This window comes from Pan paniscus, chromosome 1 (assembly GCF_029289425.2).
Source record: "Pan paniscus chromosome 1, NHGRI_mPanPan1-v2.0_pri, whole genome shotgun sequence".
Classification (NCBI taxonomy): Eukaryota; Metazoa; Chordata; class Mammalia; order Primates; family Hominidae; genus Pan; species Pan paniscus.
This window is the reverse complement of record NC_073249.2, coordinates 64,562,110-64,585,286: the sequence shown is the minus strand read 5'-3', so window position 1 is coordinate 64,585,286 and position 23,177 is coordinate 64,562,110. Positions and strand designations below refer to the sequence as shown.

The 23,177-nt window shown below is 36.7% G+C and overlaps 2 protein-coding genes across 27 annotated transcripts in view; one reads left to right on the top strand and one right to left on the bottom strand.

The window, feature by feature from the left end:
* TRMT1L (tRNA methyltransferase 1 like) overlaps window positions 1–20,046 on the bottom strand; it is a 39,525-nt gene extending 19,479 nt beyond the window's left edge. The window contains exons 1-10 of one of the 3 annotated variants that reach the window (XM_055110528.2): window positions 19,872–20,046; window positions 14,214–14,324; window positions 12,767–12,880; window positions 9,594–9,658; window positions 7,852–7,981; window positions 6,331–6,454; window positions 5,787–5,866; window positions 2,406–2,655; window positions 1,802–2,014; window positions 38–228 (exon numbers count right to left, since the gene is read on the bottom strand). In XM_055110528.2, coding sequence (XP_054966503.1) covers window positions 38–228; window positions 1,802–2,014; window positions 2,406–2,655; window positions 5,787–5,866; window positions 6,331–6,454; window positions 7,852–7,981; window positions 9,594–9,658; window positions 12,767–12,880; window positions 14,214–14,324; window positions 19,872–20,046 — 1,453 coding nt within the window. Of the gene's footprint in view, window positions 1–37; window positions 229–1,801; window positions 2,015–2,405; window positions 2,656–5,786; window positions 5,867–6,330; window positions 6,455–7,851; window positions 7,982–9,593; window positions 9,659–12,766; window positions 12,881–14,213; window positions 14,325–18,918; window positions 19,511–19,871 lie in introns of those variants that run through there. The other 2 variants (XM_003815600.6, XM_034942452.3) reach the window with 2 other exon arrangements.
* The window catches only part of SWT1 (SWT1 RNA endoribonuclease homolog), a 135,988-nt gene continuing 132,304 nt past the window's right edge, over window positions 19,494–23,177 (top strand). For 6 of the 24 annotated variants that reach the window (XM_055110480.2, XM_034942426.3, XM_063603395.1 and 3 more), the window contains exon 1: window positions 19,912–20,066. The gene's annotated coding sequence lies outside the window, so the exon portion shown is untranslated. Of the gene's footprint in view, window positions 19,756–19,810; window positions 20,067–23,177 lie in introns of those variants that run through there. The other 18 variants (XM_055110460.2, XM_055110443.2, XM_055110469.2 and 15 more) reach the window with 12 other exon arrangements.

Genomic DNA, 23,177 nt, shown 5'->3' with positions numbered 1-23,177 from the left:
GGATTATAGATAAACATAATATATAACTTGAATTTACCTTCTACCATATTACCATCCTTCTGAAAAATTCTCTCTTCACACCACTGACAATGGATCAGGTATTGAATCTTCTTGGCTGTTTCATCTGCTGAAGTAGGTCCCCTCAAAACTCTCACAACTACCAACACAAAATGTTCCAGAGCCACTGCAAACAGTACTTCTATGCCTTTGTTGCATCGGGCTGCAGCTCTACAATAAATTTTTTCAAGTTATTTTGTGGGCTTATCATTTTCCCTTGTTTGGCATTATACTGACAATATTACCCTGGACAGTATACTATGGATAAGTTATGGGACATCAAGAAAAATTCAATTCTCAGTAGCAGTGCTTTTAAAAGATCATTACTGTAACTTTTACAGAAATTGAAACACAGGAAATAAAAGATGCTTGGGAGGGTCTTCAGTTTCTAGACATTTTCCCTTGTGATATCCTCTCAACAGGGCAATATTTTCTGGTTTTCAGTCATTTTCACTTTGTTTCTTATCATCACCACCACATTGCTTCCTTTTTATCTATTTTATTTCCTATAAAAGCTTCTTTCAAACAGTATCTATTTATTGAGTAATGACTATATGCAGGATAGTATGCTAGCTACTGAAAATTGAGTGAAAAAAGAACAGTCAAAGTCCTTTCCACCATTAATTTCACAGACTTTTTGGATTAAGCTCTACTATATACCATTTATGTACTCTGCAGTCATATACTAAATTTAATTTATATATATTACTCTGAATTTGCTGATATTACATTATAGACATTTTTAAGTATGTGCAGTTAAGTCCTTAGCATGCATAAAGTAAACATCAGTTTTCAGGTAATTAGAAACAACCCTGAAGGTCTATGAAGTCTAATAATCTGTATTTATCCTGAGGTAGAAATTTCTACTTAAATGCTCTGAAACTAGTATTGGGGCTGGCAAGTGAGCTGGCTGATTATCCATTATCTATATTCACAATATCCGTTTATATTATATTATTCTAGCATAATCTGCATATAGTAAGTGCTCAAAAAAAGTCATCCTTTTAAAAAATAACTGTTTTCAAATTCTGTTTGGAAATTCTGGTGAGAAATGGAGAGAACTTCCCATTTTGTAAGACCATTTTGCAGAATCAAGTTTGTAAGCCATCATTTTATTCAAACTATATAAATAAAGAAGATAAAACAGAATGGATATAAAAGAAATGACTGTTTCTTTCTGAGGCAGAGTCTCACTATGTTGCCCAGGTTGGAGTGCAGTGGAGCAACCTTGGCTCACTGCAGCATGTGGCTCCTGGGTTCAAGTGATTCTAGTGCCTCAACCTATAATCGTAGCTGCGATTACAGGTGTGTACCAACATGCCCAGCTAATTTTTGTATTTTTAGTAGAGACGGGGTTTCACCATGTTGGCCAGGAGGCTTGTTTCATCCTGGGCAACATGGTGAAAAAACAAAACAAAACAGTTTTTGCTTTTCCTTTCATATAGCTATCCTTTATCCTACATTGTTCAAATAAACTGGAAATTAACTTTCACTTTTACCTTTTCTTTCTTATACTTTATTTCAGCAACATTTTAATTGGAGAGTAAACTGAATATTTCAGGCATAAGCTTTTAAATAAAATTACAACAGATACCATGTAAGATTAAAAACCAGTATTACAGATAAGGAATACAGAATTTATATTTTGTGCATATTTTGAATAATAAGGTAAGTACTTCTTGTAATATTATCTCTTTTTATCAAATACTGAAACACACTAAGTACACTGTTGGCAATTTGGTACCTTGCCACTGCAGCTACAACAATTCTGGCTGCTAGTTCCTTGTAATATTCAGTTCGGACAATGTTACATCCGTAGTGACGCCGGGCAACATGCTGTGCCTTGGCATATAAAGAACTGATATCTGTAGAAGTCACTGACACTATGCCAAGGTTTCTTATATTTCTGAATGCAGAATCTAGATAATTCACTGATGTTCCAAAAGGGTCTAGATGTCTAAAATCAGAAAGAATATAGACATTTTAAAGTCATATTAGTAACAAAAATTATACCACTGTAATTATATCTAATTATAAAATTCCATGGATTTAAAAATACATTGCAAATATATTTTAAGTACATAATTCTGTTTTGAAATTAAGTAATAAAATGATAGTATGATGTATCAGACATGTAAAAATATTCGGGTTAGAGGAAAAGTCACATGCCCAGGCATTTTATTTCAAATACTAGAAAATTTTCATACTGCATACCTTAGGCCAATGTCAAAAAATGGCATTAATTTAAATCAATAAACAACAAAAAACTGTCTTAATTTTTAACTACTCCTCATCCCCAAAATTTCAGATAAGTTTAGAAAGTGACACGGCAAGTCTTTTCTACTTACATGAAATCAAAAGATCTCAAATGCATCAGTACATTGGCATCCATTTTGGTCACCTTAATATTACCAAGATTTTTCTCTCCTTCTTCAAGAATATCATCACTCTTTTCCTTTTCCTTACTGTCCACCACCACTTTCAATTTGTTTAAATGGCAGTTTTCCTGAATCAGTGTCACAGAGTTTTCATTCAAGTCATTGATTGTAACTTTGACTGCATTTCCAAGATGTTTTGCCCACTGTAATCCCATTATCCCTTAGGAAAAATGGGAAGAAAATGAGTTTTATAATTGTAATAATTTTAAAGAATAAAAATGGTATAACAACATTCAGTTTTATAAATAACAAATTATTTCAAAATTTAATGTTTTCATGAATCTTATTCCTTCTTACTACAAAGCTTCTCAAGAAAGGTTATAACTAAAAATGTGTCTAACAGATTTTAACTAATACTTCTTCTAAACCTATTTTATGATCCTTGTTCAAATAAAATCTCTATGTATGCTTTTTATTTTGTTGAATAGTGGAAAATGTTTTCTTTTTTGCTTTTTTTCTGACCATGGAATACTTTATACAAATGGGATTACTCTGCTTGAAGGGAGGATGGGAAGTTGGAATACCTCCTGCTGAAGTTTACCATCATGGACCAAAATATGAAAAACTTTTCTAGACCAACACTTTTCAAACACTGCACAATAGCATTGTTGTGAATTAAAAAAAAAAAAAAATTGTGGCCAGGTGAGATGGCTCACACCTGTAATCTCTGCACTTCGGGAGGCTGAGGCAGGTGGATCACTTGAGCCCAGGAGTTTGAGACCAGCTTGGGCAACATAGCAAATCCCTATCTCTACAGAAAAATACAAAAATTAGCTGGGCATGGTGGCGCATGCTTGTGGTCCCAGCTACTTTTGGGAGGCTGAGGTGGGAGGATCACCTCCTAGAGGTCCAGACTGAAGTGAGTCGAGATGGTGCCAAGACCCCATCTCAAAGCCGAGACCCTATCTCAAAAAAAAAAAAAACAACAAAAACAAAAACAAAAAAGCAAATGATTAGAGGAAGAATTCAGACCAAAAGGGCCCCTTTTCACAGTTTTTCCATATCTACTAGCTTAAAGTCATAAGGGACATTCATTACAAAATGGGAGATGGCAACACAAGCCCAGCCAACATAGATTAGTAAACCCCTTACGTACTGGAAATACTGACCATCTTCTCCATACACGTGTCTCATGAATGGAAAAATACCATGTGTTATGGACTTCACATATATGCATTTTTCATATTTTCACAAGCTTGTGAGGTAAGTTCTGACATCCTCATTTTAGGAATGGCAAAATGTGCAAAATGACTGCTCCAGACCTGATCTAAGTTTACAAAGGCACATTAAAAGAAGAGGCTGGAAATATATTCCTTAGATATTAGCTTTAATGACTTCAGATTTAAAAAAGAGTTAAGAGGCTGGGCGCGGTGGCTCACACATGTAATCCCAGCACTTTGGGAGGCTGGGGCGGGTGGATCACCTGAGGTCAGGAGTTCGAGACCAGCTTGGCCAACATGGCGAAGCCCTGTCTCTACTAAAAATACAAAAATCAGCCAGGCGTGGTGGTAGGCGCCTGTCATCCCAGCTACTTGGGAAGTTGAGGCAAGAGAATTGCTTGAACCCAGGAGGTGGAGGTTGCAGCGAGCTGAGATGGTACCACTGTACTCCAGCCTGGGTGACAGAGCGAAACTCTGTCTCAAAAGAGTAAAGAAAAACGGTGTATGGTGAAAAATACTGAGAAATAAATTTGGACAAGCAGGTTAGGATCAGATATGGAAGATACTAAATGTAGTCTGAGAAGTCTGGACTCTCGGCAATAAAGATGAATGACTTTTTTGATTGATAAATAACATTAATGTGGTGCTTCAGAGGAATAGCTGTTTAGCAGTAACAGGCAAGACAAACTGGAGGAGAGAAATGACTGGAAGCAAGGGTACTATTTAGAAGCTACTGCAATAGGCTTGCTATGAAATCATTAAATTGGTGGATATGGAATGGAAAATGTGAGTTATATTAGAAAAGAAAAATTAGAACAGACCTGGTGGCTGAGTAGATATGGGAAGAGTAACAGGAAAAGAAGGAGTAAAAACACGATTCAAATTTCAAATCCAAGCGACTTGGGAAATAATCAGAAGCATCACCTCATCACTTTTACCATATTTATACTGAGATGGTACTAATGCTGATCATCATGGTAGTAGCAGTAGTCTCCTCTTTTAATAGATGAGCAAATTGAGGCACAATTTCCTGTGGTCATACAACTATCAAAGCGATAAAGCTGGGATTTGAACTCAGGCAGTCTGGTTCCACAGTCCATGCTTTTAACCACTACTTTTCCCTGAGGAGAGGAGTTTAGGAAGGAGAGCTAACTCATGCTTTCACTCTTTTGGCACAAACTCCCCAAAAGTGTACTCTTATAATCTTTATAAAGAAGGACCTGGATTGGGTACGGAGGCTTTTTAGAAATTTTCTACTGTTTCTATTATCTTTTCTCTACTATTAAGTCTTTTGAGAAGAATATTCTCAATGTTTAAAATTTCACTTTATTCCACTGTCTAAAGGCTAGGCAATGATCGTCACAACACAAAAAAAGAGACACAACCAGACATCAGGTGCTGCCTGATTGCAGCAAACAAGTATTATTGCAAAAAAAAAAAAAATTGTATCTGAATCTAATTAAATGACCAATTTACAAAAATACAGGAGATAGAAGAACATGTTTTATGAGCCATAACAATACAATCAGTAAAAATCTAGACTGCGGGAAACTCTATAGGTCAAAAGACATGTTAAGTCAACAAATAATTATCACACACACAGAAAATGATAGAAGGACCCATAGATTTAGAAGAGACTTAGACATACCAGACACCTGAAATACAGTTTTTGTCTGCATTCTGATTTGATTTTTAAAACAGATTATGAGATAATTGGGCAAACAATCGATATTAAAGAATTATTCTTTATTTTTAAAGTATGATGACAGTATAGTGGTTTTATTTTTTAAAAATCTTTACCTTTTAGAGATCCAACTGAAATACTTACAGATGAAATGATGTATCTGTTATTTGTTTCAAATTAATGGATATCAAAAGATTAGGATATGAGGTATGAGGACAATGAGAAAACGACTGAGCATGAACCACTCATTTTTGAAGTAAGCGATGGATACACAGGGACTCACTTATTATACTCTAATATACATTTAAAATTTTTCACAATAAAAAATTAAAAATTTTGCCTTGGATCTTTAATTTTTTTACATCACTGCCCATATATATTTTCTAAGAAAAAATACTGTAAAATTGAATAAATAAAATGGGGTTCCAAAAAAGTGTCCTCACTTACCAGTGGCTCCAAAAGCATCTAGACATTCCAAAGGTTTTCGTTCCTCAGCCAAAGCAGCCAATGTACAGAATATTAGCTGCCTAGAAGGAAATCATAATCTGAAATAACTACCATGGCTTCACCATCATAGATTTTATTTCATTTAAGAATAGTGAACTGAAGTTCCTAGTTACTGTACAAACTATTTCAAAAGGAGACCTGAAAACATATTCTGAATTTAATACTATAAGAACTAAAAATATGTGAAATTAAACTATGAATCCAGTTGGATTCTATTAACAAGTATTTATTTATTTATAAAGAAAATTTGCTCACAAAAGTACCAGCTTGTTCAGTAATTATATAAAGTTACGCCTATCTTATTCTCTGATAAAGACATTGGCTTGGTAGAAAAAAAGAAACAATCCTTCTGAGAAAAATGTTAAAACAGATTTTTATTCTGCACCTAGTTCTAAATTTTAATATATTAGAACATAAAGGTTAAGAGAAGGTACATTTATAATAATTTGAAACATCCCATAACCCTATTTTCAATTTATCTTACCGATTTAGTTTCATTTTGGGGTTAAAATAGGAATCTGTTTTCTGAGGTATAGAATAGTTGGGACAAACTTGTACATCTGTGTCTGCCTCTTTCAAAATTTCCTTAGGTGGTTTAGCAGTGGAAGCTAAGATGGAAAAAAGAAAAGATTTCCAGGGAAACACAAAATAATTCTAAACATCTAAAACAATAAATATACATTTTGAAAAATAACTTTATATTATTTTGTGTTAATGCAAACGGTTTGGCAGATGTAAAAAAACCAAAACCAAAGAACTGATTTATTCAGCACTCTCTACAAAAGAGTAACACTCAGTTAAATATCTGATTAATGAAAGTTAATTTACTATCTTGACTGTCCAGCACATCAATACATCTGTATTATGATACCTAAGAACAATCACCCTAGGAAAGCACAAAATCCTAAAATACCTTTGTGGTTCATCAAACACTACATTGTTTGCTAAATATATTTCACTATGGTATAATTGTTAGAAAATGAGTAACTCCATATGGCTGCATTCCATTAGCTAGCATGGCTTACTAAGAATCACTCTATTTCCTGAACATGGGAGACTTCAGAATATTTTCTCATAATGATTTCAAGTCACAAATTACATTGAAATGGCTATAAAGTAATGAAAAAATGATTTTACATTTAGTATGTTAGAATCATTTAGCTATAAACTAATAAAATATTGATGTGTATATATGTGCATATGTTTTAAATATTTAAGAAATGAGATATGGGATGTGTGGGAAAGTTGAGATCCTTTATGTTTGGATTTCTTGATAACATTACAGTCGGAATGTTAACTAAATGGCGACTGTATCTTTCTTTCTAAAATGCCAAATAATAGTAACTTTCCCTAGCACTGTGTTACATACCCTTTTCTACCCGTGAGGAGGCATGTCGCATATCTCACAAGGTCAGACTTTCTCAACTTAGGCTCTGTGAGAAAATTATGCTTCATAGAAAAATAGTTCAGTGACTGTTTTCTTTTTCAGTTCTTAAAGGAATGGTACGTAGTGCCATTCTGGACACAGAGGAGAGAAGCTATTCATTACATATAATACATGCTTTAGGCCATTAGTGCTTGATTTAATTCTTGAGAAGGGATCTCTAAGTAGTAACAAGCTATTAATAATTTCATATCACTAAGAATAATAGTCTTTATTTCACTGTATCTTTTTTTCTAGTGTTTTCCAACAATACATACATGACAGTTAAGGGTGTAAAAGCTGTCACTGGGAAAACAATTCTATAATCTTTCATTAAAATACCTATAGTCACTTGAGTGTCACTTACTTTTTTCTACACCATTTATTAAATATATACATTGAGAATGTTAAAATGTTTTTGGAGACCTTACAGAAAGAAACCAAAAGCTGAAGTAATGGACTAGTGAACTAAATCATTTGGTTAAATCAGCATTATTTTATATTCCTGATGTCTGAAAATAATAACTGGACCATTATTTAAGGATTTACATATTAATATGTTAATGAGATTGCTCAACTTACCTGCAATATAACTAGATTTAGTCTCTCCTTTATTCATGTGGCGCCTAACATGTCCTAGCATATCAGTTCTTCTGGTGATTGTTGCTGAACAAATGATACAATGATAATGGGCTCCCATTTTACTGGTTATCTATCAAACAGAGTATTTAATTTAAATAAGTTGCTAAGACAATGAAACAGAAGTATATGTTTGCAAATTTAAGTACATTAGTGTCTTGGATTTAATGGTATAGAAGATAATTTTAATTTTGCCATGTGACTTTGAAAGTATCTTAACTTTCTTACCTGCATTTACATATACTTTTAAACCTTACTTTACAATAGGCCAGAAGTTTAATTTCCTAGCTTTTCTCATTCATTCCAATCAGAAAATAATTGTATTTTCTATAGGTTGCATTTAAAAATGGTGTAATGTTAGGAGTGGTGTGCTGGTAAATGCTTATTAACTGGCTCTCCAGGAAAATAAAGCCCTGATTTGTAGTATTTGCAGATTTCTTGGCATAAATACTCTGCTATAGCCAATTTCAAGCTACAACTGTCATAGATTTTAAGCTATCAATGTAACATCACTGAATGTGAATTTAGGAAAAGATGTGCATTATTACACCATTACAGAGCACTGCTACCCAGCAGACATAACAGATGTAAATAACTGTAAGTGCACAGATAATATTAAAATACAGGAGAACAATGATATGAAGTGAACATTCATTACCTTTGTTTTTTAATATAACTCATTCATTTTTAGGTTTATATAACTTAATTTTTAATGGAGGCCATACTAAACGACCAGCTTGAAAGATTTCTGGAAATTTGAGCCAGCTCCAGTACCCCACTGAATGTTAAGAGACATAATTAGAAGCGTACTTATCCGAGTAAAAAAATTTTCACTTCATAATTTCTCATTTAGCTGAGAACAAAAGACTGCTCCAATGGCTCTTTCCTAGTTTTGATGCCTTTTACTCTTAGTGCTGCTACCTCCTTTTTACTTGGACCCTTACAGCAAATAGAAAATAGTGAAGCACATTACCCAAGGTTCCTTGTGGTACTGTGATTATCATATTCAAAATATCTTAGACTAGGCTGATGGACCAGGTACTGTTTTGACTACTACTTACAGAATATTTTCTTTTTTGTCAACACTATACTGCTTTTAGTGGCTCAAAAGAAAATGTAATAATGGGAACTCATTACGCCAATATGCATTCAGGATAGTGTCACTAAAAAATTTTATAGTTTGTATTCCCCTTAGGTCAAATCTACCCTAAAAATAAAACACATGTATTTTTTAAAAAGTTACTAAGATTTCTGAAAGTTTCTTGATTCTCTAAGATTGAACTCAAAAGGAAGGACATGGGGAAGATGAATTAAATCAAAACATACTAAGATATTTACTAAATCACAGAAATTGAAGCTCCTATTCCACGACCGAAATTTTAAGAGAAAAAACTACTCTGTAAATTTTCCATTCAAAAATTAGTAAATGAATTAATTTTCATTTTGAACACAAAGGAGCAATTTATCTGACTTAAACTAAAAACTGTAAAATGAGAACTTCAATATAACAATTATTTTTTCATACATTTCATAGTTTTCCCATTATGATAATCTGAAAGGACTCAGAGAATTTTAAAGTAAACCACACTGCTGAACATACACATTTTAGTTTCACAGTAAGTAAAAATTATGCTTTCTTTAAAAAGGACTAAATTTAAAAATAAAAAAATCTAATATCTGATCACCTGTTCTCCAATAATGTTTGGTTTCACTGGTCGACAAGGTAAGTGACAGATGCACATCCTGTAACCTAAAATAAAGAATGGCTGGTTATCATACATTGTTCATTAAATATTCAATTATCAAAAATCATAAGCAAGTTTTATTTTATAAGAATTGGAATTACCCTTACATTTGTAATGTCATAATTACTCAAATGAGATTGCTTTAGTTTATACAATTGTTATACATGAGATATATGTGTATGCATATATACATATGTATATGTTATCTATATACACAAATACAGAGGGATCCAGGTTTGAATTCTAGTTCCGCCATGACTATCTGTTTTATCTTGGATTAGTCATTTAGCATCTTTGGGATTCAGCTTTATCCTATTCTCTGCCACCTTGACTTTTTCTTAGGCTTCATCTTTGCTTCATGCTATTGATATATTTGCCATTATACAGACCCTTCTTCATCTATGACATGGTACTATCTTGGTTTTCTTCCCACCTTTCTTCATCTTCTTTACAGATCCTCTTCCTTCTCTCATGCCCTAAAATGTAGAAATTCCATAGGCTTGGGTGGCTAAGTGATTTTTTTTCTCATTTCCTTGGCAACTTAGCTCCTTTCACAATTCCAATTAAAGGAATCCCAAATTATAGCTCTAGGTACTAATTCATTCCTAAGAGCCAGATTCCTATTTCTAATTGCCTATTAAGGATATGTAACTGATTATCTAGTCAGCATCTCAAAACCTACTTGTCAAGACTAAACTGGTAATTTATCTTACATTAGGTCTCTTTACTTTTTTTGAATGATAATGCCTTACAGTTGCTCTTAACTCAAAGCCTGTTAAGTCATCTCTAATGCCTTTTTCTTATACCTTAGATTCGATCATTTCTTACTTGTATATGCTGAAGTGCTCCAAGATTTAGTCCGGGATGACTTCTTTTTTCCATCAATATGTATTCTTTTAGTTACTTATCTGATCTTATGGCTTTAAATACCATGTGTCTTCTGACAACTCCCAAATGCATATCTTTAGCCCCACATTCTTCCTGAACTCCAGATTCATATAACCTATGGGCTACTTGACATCTCCACTTAGATGCATCTCACCCTTTAAATGCCCAAATTTCTGGTTCTGGCCTTCTTTCCCACACTTGGTCCTAATGCACTGTTCTCCAGCTCAGTAAAGGCCAACTCCATTTCTCTACTTGCGCAAGTCCCAAACCCAAGCATTCTTGGCTCTTTCTCTCACACCTCACATCCATTCCTTCGGCAGATTTGGTTGCTTCTACCTTCAATTTTACGTCAACTACTTTGAAACCTGCTCACTGAGACAAAAACTATCATATCTTCACCATCTCCCAGAGCAATACCATGTGAAAGAACCCAATAGCCTAATGTACATGAGAGAACCACATCCATGAGTAAGTGAAGAAATATCACAAGAAAATATTTAAGAAAAGAGAATAACTTGGAGGGAGACCAAACCTAAAGGTTAAACAATGACCTAAGTAAAGAATATGAGAGATCCTTTTAATTGAAATGAGACCTTTATTTTCCTAAGAAGTCAGTATGGTTTATCATACATTCTTATATAGAACTAAACTTAAAAGACAAGATGATCCTTAAATTAGCATCTAATTCCCCTTTCCCTAAATAACTAATGATAATCTTTTTAGTAGTACTACTAAGAAAATAGTTCCAGCATAGTTCCGACTTCTTTTCTCTTACTAGCTGCTTTATCAAGGCTGGTTGACACTCCAACCATATTTTACAATTTCTGTGCTCACATAATCATATACAAATATAAATGTATATATGTTTAAGATTGATACTTAGGTTTCTTTTGAGGGTGGGACTTTTTGTTTTATCCAAATGGAATATTATAAAATCTTCCCTATAAATTCCTGTTTTCATTAGTAGTTGACCATGGAAATACTTCTAAGTTAGCTGGTATATATCTAATATAGTCATTTCAATGGCTACATAATAATATTTCATGGTATGTATATACCATAATTTATTCAATCATCTCTTTTAATTCCAAGTTTTTGTTACGAAGTAAATATTGCAATGAATATCCTTGTACATTTATCCGTGCCTGTTGATTCTTTTACTTCCTCTTTTTTTTTTTTTTTTAAGAAACGGAGTCTCACTCTGTTGCCCAGGCTGGAATACAGTGGCACAATTATGGCACTGCAGCCTCAAGCTTCTGGACTCAAGCAGTCCTACCACCTGAGCCTCTCTAGCAGTTGCAACTACAGGCACAGGCCACCTCGCCTGGCTAATTTTTTCACTTTTTTATAGAGACAGGGTCTTACTATGTTGCTCAGGCTGGTCTTGAACTCATGGCCTCAAGTGATCTTCCTGCCTCAGCTTCCCAAAGTGCTGAGATTACAGGTATGAGCCACTGTGTCCAACCTCAATTCTTTTACTTCTAAGGCACTCCTAGGAGAGGAACTGCATGGTGGATGGATATGCGTATTTTTAATTTTAAAAGATGTTGTCAGATCTTTTCCCAAAAATGCTATAATAATTCATATAATTCACTTAGGAAGCCCTTTAATTTGAAAAGTTCTTGTTTTCTGTCCTTCGATTTTATTCTTTTCATGATGTCCTCTTGTTGAACTTATTCCCTCAAATTGTGTCATTTTTATCATGATTATAATTGAAATATTTGTTTGTTTCCATTTATCTGAAGTAGAAAATGGCTATGATTTCTGAATTATCTTGTATCCCACCACCATTCTGAATTCTCTTAACTCCAATAGTTTTTTTAAGCCATCAGCAGAAAGAGATATTATCTTGTATTTTCCAATATTCATAGAAATTATTTTATTTTCTTATTTTACTACATATACTATACCTTCCAAAATATGTGTAAAATAAAAGGAAAACTTATTAAAACATTGTTCAAGAAGCAAAATGGACTCCCAGGGTCAGAGTACTCAGTATACAACAGATGCATAATAAATGTTTGCTGAACTAAACTGTGTCATATAGATCTCTACTGCCTATAAAGCTATATGGTGTTTTATTAAATACATTAGAAATGAGGGCATTAAACCCCTCACATTTTAAACTGAAAATATTTGATTATACTCATGATAAAAATGCCAAAACTGGTAATAAATGTTGAATTTCATATATATTACTTCTTTGCAAGCCCAAAAATACTAACCTTCAAATTCAACTGAGACTTTCCAGTGTAAATTCTGGAGGTGACGACGAAGCTTATGGCTATTACAAGCTCTGAATTTTTCCTTAGGGCACAATGGACAAGCCTGTCTGTTGCCTTAAAAAGAAAAAAGAATCAATAAACAACAGAATATTCTAGTTATTAATGCCTGGATTCAGCTACAAAGAGGTTAATGGGGGCTCCCCCTCCTACTTCTTAAAGTCTTTCTTAACTTTAGGGAGAAGTCATTATTCTTGACCCAGGAGACAGTTAACAGTAATTGTTGTAGCACATGATCAGTGATTGTTTTTTCACCCTAAAATTTCCCTCTCTGTAGCTAGTGGATACATTTGTCGTTACTGGGAACAAAGGTTGAAGAAGTGATAAACTGTATGACATCCTTCCGGCCAAATTTTCTGCCACTGAGAGCATCACTCTGTATTTTGGACAGCTGAAAGGACAGCAGTTACACTCCCAAAAGGACAGGGATTGGACAAAGAGCAAAAGTATGTGCTGTGGTATTCCTCTACTAAACTGGCAACAACAGAAACAGTTAACATGTGGAGTTAGAAAAATGGAAGAAGGAAGTGGAAGGAATAGATGGGATTTGATATAACCGCTGTTCTGAGACGGGGTGCATAGTTACAGCCACCGTATCCATTACTGAATTTACAAGTTCTGCCTTCTTTATTAACATATTCTCAAAAAGATTATGTATCATCAAAATGTCTTATTTAATTAGAAATATAATGTATCTCAAATAAAAACTTTGATAGTATAGATGAAAGAATTAAATTTCAAATTCAGGTTTAAAGCAATAAAATATACAGCAAGAATCATTAATAACTCATTTAGTAATTTTTTTCTTTTTTCTCTTATACCTACATACCTGTCAGCTCATATTAATAATTTTTAACCCAACAAATATCTTTCACATATAGTACAATAGAGTATAGGTACAATTTTTATTTTTACACTGTCTACTTCAAAAAAACCACGCAGTCAGCGATCTTGAGGATACAAACCAAACACTAAGGAGAGTAGAGCAGAAAGAGAGCAGTGTGGGGCACTGATAACGTGGACCTCTCATACCAGCCCTAAATTGCCTATCTTGGGACTTCATTTACCTGACAGAATATTAACCTCTTAAGACACTGTTTTTTGGGACCTCTGTTACTTGTAGCCAAATGCTATTCCTAATTTGCCGAATAGACAGCCCCTAGACATCTGTGAAATTATAATTTTCTTGAGGAGTTGTAAAATAACTTATTTCCATAGCAACTTTGCACATAAGCGGTTGCCAATTTCCTGAATAAAAAACTGTATTTTACCACTGTTCTAGTTCAGTAAGAATAAACAAGTCTACTCTAACCAAACCTATTTTTGTGAATTGAAAGATGATAAATTATTAGAAACTAAGAAAAAAAAAAAAACCCAAACATGGAAATACCTGCATCAAGATTATCTGAGTTCAATGAGCTGGCAGAGTCAAAATTTCCGTCAGTTACAAAAGCTAACTTCTCTAGATCAGCAAGCTGCCTTTGAATTGAGATGTGTCTCTCTGAAAAAAAAAATTGAGAAGATTATGCTTTAACAGTTTGTATTCTAGTTCCATTTTTATTGATCACATCGTATAGAAGTTTATTTCCTATAACACAGTGTTATGGACCTAGATGGGGAATACTGCCACAACTCGGTTTATAAAATAACAAGTGTGCTTTAGAATGAAAAGTTGGGGGGAGACCCCACTGTATAAATTTAGTTTTAAAATTTTATCTAATTAGTCAAAATAATTCTAAGAAAAATGTTTCTGTCCTATACAAAATACTGAAGGAAACGTTAAGTCATGTTTTCTATCTTCAAAGAACTTTCAATCAGGTGGGAGAAGGCAATATGTCAACTTCTAACTATCATATGAGATAGGATGAAATGAACACTATTAAGTAGAGATTTGCTAACTGGCCTCATGAACTGAAGTAACCTCATGAACAAATCCATGTGTAGAAAACATACAACCATGCCACCCCACCCTTGGCTGGAATGTGGTATGTTTGGGGGGATGGAGTCAGTAGAAATATGTGCAGCCAAAGATGCAGTACAGACCAAGGAAAACATAAATTCTACGCAAGTTAGTTTGAACTTTATTCTTCAAATAATGGTAAGTCTCTGCAGGTTTTTGAGGAAGTGAATTATACGATCTGAATGAGTTTCAGGAGGCTATCTCTGCCAATAATACCAAAGATCAGTAACAGAGAAAATTAGCAATGGGAAGGGACAGAATAGAAGGTTAAAAAAATAAGCAACAGAACTTGGGATATGAGAAGTAAAGGTGAAGGATAAAATCAAAGATGATTCCAAGATTTTGAGTTTATGTGGTTGAGAATAATGGTATATTAAGCAAACAAGACAGAAGAAACTCTTATGGCAGAAAGGAAGGGGAAAAGAGAAAGGAAAATTTAGTTTTTGACATGGTGTGTTTGATGTACTACTGGTACAGTATTCCAGCAATAATGTACAATAGGCAGCTGGCAATTTGTTTTTGGAGCTCAGGAGGGATTCTAGAGATACAAATCGTAAGTAACACATTAGGTGAAACTATGAGAATATATAAGAAAGCCTAAGAAAAAAAGTGTGAAAAATAAGAGAAAAAGCCAAGACCCAGTCTTACCTAGTTATGACTGATTTCAAACAACTAACTAGGCTACGTAAAATTAATTTTAAAATGTGATTTATATTTTAATTCTAATGCATTTCAAATTTCTCAGTCATTATATATTTGTCCCACTAATGCATTTTCAGGTTTCTCAAGCATTACACACTCTTCAAATTAAATTAAATTTGGAAATACATGAATAAGTCTAAAATAAGTTTAACATGTTCTGACTGGGGTGGGTAGGGGATACATTCCCTACCTGTTGCTGAACCCGCTACTGATTATTATAGATAGATATAATCTGGTAGTGAGGTATGAGAAATGTAGATATTTATAAGAAAAATTAAGTAGAAGGAATCAGGAATGTAGATTCAGAAAGAATAAATGGTAAGGGGAATCAAGGTAATGCAGAAGCCAAGGGAGAAGAGTCTATAAACGCAAAACATTCAACACTGAATATCACAAACAGTTGTAGAGATCAAGAAAGCACATCTGGTGACCTTTAAGAAAACAGGTTCAGGGAGGTGTTTCAGAGTAGAAACAGAATTGGAAGGGGAAAGGAAATACAGAAAATTAGTTTTTTTTTTGAGAAGTTTGACGGTATAAAAAAGGAAATGAATCAGACTGTAACTTGCTTTTTTTAAGTATGGGGAACCTGAATATATGTGCATTCCAAGAGAAAGGAACAATTACAAAGTGGGGACTGAATATATATTAAGATTAGGAGAAACTGATATGTAAAGAGCCCAAGGAGACAGGAGATGGTGGGATAAACCACAGGGCTCTCTAATATTATGTTATTAGGTTATACAATTTAAAACCTTGAGACTTTAAAATTCAATTCTTGGTATTAGCACCTTCTTGACTACTCCTCTCCGAGCTTCACTATCAGTTCATTTGTTTACCCATTTGTATAATTTGTGTCCTTGTTCGCTTTCCCCACAAATAATCAACAGAAGACAAGGCCTATTTCTTGTTCATCTTTCTGATGGCTAAGTGCCTAATGCAATAACTTGCAGATAGGAGGCACTAAAGTTTGTTAAACAAGAAGTTAAAAAAATCGTTAGACTTTTTGGATGCAGTAGCACACTGTGTCAATAATTTTGGAATCCAATTCAGCTCTATCAGACACTCCTGCTCAAATTTATTAAAAGGTAATTTTTCATATTATTATTATTTAAAGATGGGTCTTGCTCTGTCACCCAGCCTCCATGGAATGTAGTGGCTCAATCATAGCTCACTGCAGCCTCAAACTCCTGGGCTCAAGCAATCCTCCTGCCTCAGCCTCCTGAGTAGCTGGGAGTATAGGCTGGTGCCTGGTTATTCACCTTATTTTTAAAGAAGCAACAAACAATATTGGTTAATTTCCTATATCGGATACTGGTCAAATGAGTTATAATGAGATATAATTTCTATAAACAGGTAAAACTGTTTATAGAAATTCATAAACATGAACTTCATAGAAGTTCATAAACATGTTTATGAACATGTTTCATAAAAATCTTTTGCTAGGTCAGACAGTAATATTCCAGAAATGAATCCATGTGTACAAACTAACCTATCTAATTTGTAACCATAAAGGCTTTTGGTTCCAGAGTTCAAAGATCTGTGTATGTAAAACAAGATAAACAGCAATCAATAAAGACGTGCCTATTGAAATTATTCTATTAAATAGCACGAAATAAGAGAAAGGAGCTTGGTTAAGTTAGAAAACTAAAAATCCTGTGGTCTACTACTGAAGAAACTCTTGAAGATCTGTTTAAAAATGCATGATATGCCTATAAACATCTCTGAAATCACCTTCTGGTTTAAGATAGTGCGTATCAGACAATCTGTATGCAAAATACTCAATCTGCTTTTTGTAACACACTATTAATCCAGAAGTCAACAGGCAAACTTCTTGTTAAATTAGATGTCTCCAAGATGCTAGGAGGGTCTTTTACAACTCATTCTATTACTTTTTCCTCAATTTTCAATTCTATTTCAGATAGGCTATCTTCATCTTACCTAGTTATGACTGATTTCAAAGGACTAACTAGATCAACCAAAAATAATGTTTAAAATGTGATTAATATATGTATCAGTTCTAATGCATTTCAGACTTCTCAATCATTACATATTTGTCCTACTAATGCATTTTCAGTTTCCCATATAGTATACATTCTTCAAATTACATATTTGTAAATTTTGGAATATATAGATAAGTCTTTTCTATGTTTAACATATTTTTGATGGTGAGGAGGTAGAGAATGCATGCATTTCCTAAAGCTGCTGAACCACTTCTGACTAATATAAACAAATACAACTTCGAAGTGAGGTAGGAGGCTACTTAGGAGGGTGGAACCCTCTCAGCTCCCCATGCCTCCCCCATCCCTACCCACTGTAGTTGAAGAAACAACTGGCCTTATTTTGTACCTACAAGCTCTGATCTTATATAATGAGAAGGGGCTTACCTGAAGCATTCTGACTTTTGTCTTTCCTGTGATTAGCCCTACTCTGAAATCTGTAACAATTTGTATGTTGTTTCAAAACTGCAAAATAATCCTATCTATAACTATCTAACCTTTTATAAATATTAAACTCAAAACTGGCCTAGAAGTAGAAAAAATAATGAATTAAAGATTATTTTAAGTTCCAATTCAGAAAGCACATAAAGGTCAATTTATGACCACAAACTAAATGTTAAAAGAACTTAAATTATGTCTTTCTTAGACCTTACATTTTAAAATGTTAGAAGATCCTTAAGAAAGTGTTACTCATCAGTCTTTTAAATTCCTATATGGTCCAATAAACCACCACTTAGAAAACATGCAGGCACATTCAGAAGCACAATAATATGGGCCATTAATTCTCAACAGTCTATTTCTGATGGAATGGAGTACAAAACTCAATTGGTATTTATGTATGGGGGAAAACATCCATAAATTTAGTCGATTCTTTCCTAAACTACTACTCAGCCTCAAAATCTCTTCGGAAGCAAGCTGCTAGCGGGGGAAAAGAAAACTGAAATGAGAAAAACTCATCTCCTTGTGGCTGTCGAAGCAGAAAAGCTAGTTGACAGTAATGGTTTAGAAATGTTGGTAGCTAGGATCTACTACCGTAAACAGGTTGCCTCGGTTACTATGTCACATTTGAAAGAACTTAGTTAACCATGGCAGACTGGACTGCGGGAAACTACCAAATTATGTGTAACTTCCTATTTTTGTACCTTAAAAAGACTCCCTTTTAAGAAAAAGCCCTTAACCTCATTATTTCCTTCTATCTGCAGCATTCCTGCTCTCCGCATATCCCTCACCTCTGACATCCTCGAGGCTTATGAAGATGCCGTCTCCCATTCTGTACCCCTGCTTTAGCCGCTACACGGGCCCCTCTTTCCTCCCCACCATTTTCCTAAACCTGCCTTGCCCCATAAAAACCATCCCGGTGAAGGGCCTCCCCTACTTCCCAGCAAGGCGCACTTTCTCTCTTCTGCAGCAGAAAGATCTGGGCCTTCTGCACTTACTGCTTTTAGCCTCCTCAGGGGCAGAGGCTAGGGACGGGGACAGGGCCGGAGCCTGGGCCAGGGCAGGGGCTGGGGCTGGAGCCGAGGCCGGAGTCGGAGCCGAGTCCAGAGCCGAATCCGGGGCCGGAGCTGGGACCCCAGCCGAGTCCCGGGCCGGGGTCGGGACCTGGACCTGGGCCACCTCCACCTCCTCCTTCTCCAGGGGCAGCAGCTCCTCCTCCGCCATATTCTCCATAGTTACCGCCTCCGTGCCAAGCCCGCCCGGGGACCCGGAGCGGGGCTCACGGCGGGGTCAGAGAACTGACGTGAATGCCCACAGGGCTGGATCCAAGGAGTGGGGAAGCAAGTGGGGAGGGCGGGATGCGTGCAACAGACAAAAGATGAAGAACCAGTAACCAAATCCTGTTAGTAGAAAACAGAAAGCCAGAGGCAGCGATTCCAGATGCCCGTCCGCTTCCCTTTCCCCGAGGCGTTACGACGCCACCACAAACTGCGCAGAAGCGTACTGGGGACGGCGTCCAATTGGGTAAGAGGGTTTGGTTTCTACGGTGCGTCTCCGGCCCACCGGCCAACCACCAAACCGAACAAAGACTACAGCACCCAGGGTACACTGCGCAGTCTGGGGGCGGGGCCGGAATTCAAGCCTCGGAGGAAGTAAATGCAAATCTAAGCGAGCGCTGCGGTGCGGTGAGTAGGTATTCCGGATCCGGGCGCAGAACTACGTTTCCCAGCAGGCATACAATTGGTGGGGCGGGGTGTGTGTGTGTGTTGGGAGGCGGGGGTCCCTCTCCTTTGGCTTGGGGCTCCGGAGTTGCCACTGCCGCCGGCGCTGGTAAGGTAGGAACTGCGGGGTGCGTTGACGTTTTGCTGGGCAGGTTCCCCCTCGTCCCCCGCCCCAAGTATACTGGCGGGCGGGCGGCCGGCCGGACTGGGGACTCAGGAGTCACCCGGACCTGGGCGGGGCGACTCTGTGGGCGGGTCCGGGGACGAGCCAGCTCCGTGGAGGGTGTGGTTCTGGCCCGGCTTGCCTCCGGGGCTGCCCCTTGCCCGGTGTTGGGGTCTGGTCGGTTCGTGCGGAGCCCGCGGGCCGCGGCGGTTTACTAGCAGCTGACGAGGTTGCCTGTCCATCCAGCTGACTTGGAATTAGGGTCTGTTCTTCATTTCGCACCCTCACTTACACCGTGACCCGAACGCTCTTTTCCTTTGTTTTTATTTTTGCTTTAGTCTTCATGTTGCCAGTATCAGCAGTTCTGCGGTGTGGCCAGTGGATAGAAATTAGTTGTTTTGCTCTATTTTGCTTTGTTTTCAGGCTTTTAATAACCAGAGCTCTGAGTGGGTAGAGCTTCGGGGCATTTAATTTTGATGCGTTTCAGATCCCCAAAACATATGCTAGCGAGTCCCTGTCCCCCGTACTTCTCTCCCCTTCACTCTTAGTGCCTACTTGACATTCGAGCCTTTCTTGTGTCTTTCTTCTGCCCCCCGCGATAAATCCACTGGGACAGAAAGGAGAAAAACGTGAACTTTCTGGCTGCCCTGCTTGGGCTTGGTCCGAACCTTCTAGGCATCAGGGCAGGAGAGGGAAGCCCAATTTAGTCTCAAGAACAATACGCGCGCTTCCAGTTAGCTTTTCTTAGTTAATTAAGTTGATAAACGCCAATCTTCTTGGTCTATTTGTTTCCTACTTGTTTCAGAACCCCGGGGAAGAGATAGCATGATTATTTGGCACTTTGAAGCACTAACTGGAAATTAACTCCTCCCCCTATAGTTAAGAAGTATATATCTGGAGGGGTGTGTGTGTGTGTTTAACCTCTCCCCAGTTTAATGGGAACAGATTATCCCTGTGGAGCTTCTGTGAGTTATAGTCCTAAATCCCTTTTACTGATCGTCCCGCACAGCTTTTATCTAGTATTCCTGAATGTGTAGTTGACTCATGGCTCAACAGTCAATTAAAAATGGGATAACACTGACTATAACTTACAGAAATGCTAACTATATCTGTGCATCATCCAATAATTCTTGTTCTCATTTCTTTGTTTTTTTTTTTTACTGTCGTTCATGATGATTTTTTATTTCTAAATGACTAGATGGTTAACTGAAAGCTAGATTCAGTATGTTAATGTCATTTAACACCAGCTGGAAACCAGATTAAAAGGGTCAGATTTTAGTATCTGGATTCTGTGGGAATTTTTGTAAGAATTTCTAAGCATGGTCTGTGCTTGTAAGACATCCTGAAGAAGGAATCGTCAATGTTTGAAGAATTAAATAATGTTATTCATCTATTGCTACTGCATAAGTTATACCAAAACATAGTAGCTTAAAACAACAGTAAACATTTATTACTCCACAGTTTCTGTGGGTCAGGAACTCAGAAATGACTTTCTGGGTTGATCTGGCTTTGGGTCTCGTGAGGTTGCAGTGAAGATATGTGCCAGGGCTGCTGTCATGTCACTTGATTAGGGGTGCAGGATCATTAGCTTCAAAGGTAACACACTCACATGCCTGGCTGTTAGTTGGTTCTGGTTGTTGGCAAGATGCCAGTAGTTCTTCCCTTGCGAGCCTTTCCATGGGCTGTTTGAGTGTCCTCATGACACTCTGACTTTCCCTAGAGTGAGCAGTCCAAGACAGAACAAGGCAGACGTCATGATATCTTATATGATTTAGCCACATACCACTATGTAGCAGTAATATCTTATTGGTTACACAGGTCAGCCCTATTCATTGTGGTAGCAGATTACATTAAGTGCATGATTACCAAGCATCAGGAATCATCAGGAGCCATCTTGAAGACTGGCCAGCACATGAAGTCTCCCCTCATTTATGTTTTGATTTGCATAAAATCAATAGGAATTTCACACTAGTATGAATATACAACATTTGTCCGAATAAACATAAACATAAGTGTTTTTCTGGGATAGTCCACAATACTGTCATCCACTAACAGTATTGACTTGGTCCACAGCAGGGCTGGAAAAGTGAGACGGGGATGGGAGGTGGACAGAGGAACTACAGCGAGTGAATTGGAAGTGGTTCAGAATGAAAGAGTTAATATTCCAAGGAAGAAGAATTCACTCATTTATTCACTCAGTAGGCATTTATGAGCACCTAAGTTTTTAATACGGCACACTCAAGGAGCTCAGTGTCTAGTAGAAAGACAAGCATACAAGCAAGTATGTATGTAGACATTACTGTGTACCAACCTATGCAAGATGTATATGTACATATATATATATATTTTAAATTTTTTTAATTTTTTTTTAATTTTTGAGATGGAGTTTCGCACTTGTCACCCAGGCTGGAGTGCAGTGGCGCGATCTTACTCACTACAACCTCTGCCTCCCAGGTTCAAGCGATTCACCTCCCTCAGCCTCCTGAGTAGCTGGGATTACAGGCATGCACCACCACACCTGGTTAATTTTGTATTTTTAGTAGAGATGAGGTTTCATGATGTTGGCCATGCTGGTCTTGAACTCCTGACCTCAGGTGATCCGCCTGTCTCGGCCTCCCAAAGTATTGGGATTACAGTGAGCCGTGGTGCCCAGCCACAAGATATATTTTACATCCATTGTTTCAGTACCTCAAAAAGCCTGTGGGATGGGTTATCTATTTTACGAGTAATGACACAAAGACTTAAAAAAAGCATGTGATTTGCCAAAGTCTTGTTCAATGAATGACTGAAGGTATTTTGGGAAAATGAAACTTATGACTAATTGGCTTTGAAGTGTGGGTGGTGAAGAATATAGCAGTCCTGGAGGCAGTTGAAAATGGTGATCTGATGCTTAAGTGAGAAGTCAGGGATCAAGGCATGGTTTGAGACTCATTCCTGGAAAGGTGATAGATGAAGCTGAAGGAGAGGAGTGGGTAATTTTGAAGGAGAATGTAAGTGAAGAAAAGTGGAATAATGAGAGAATCTTGTCATATTGGGAATGGTTAAAAAATAGTAATCATAGTGCTGGGAGTGGTCACTCACACCTGTAATCCCAGCACTTTGGGAGGCGGGTGGATAACAAGGTCAGGAGGTCGAGACCAGCCTGACCAACATGGTGAAACCCTGTCTCTACTAAAAATACAAAAAATTAGCCGGGCATGGTGGCACATGCCTGTAATCTCAGCTGCTCAGGAGGCTGAGGCAGGAGAATTGCTTGAACCCGGTAGGCAGAGGTTGCAGTGAGCTGAGATCATCCCACTGCACTCCAGCCTGAGCGATGGAGCGAGACTCCATCTCAAAAATAAAATAAAATAAAATAAAAAGTGATCATATT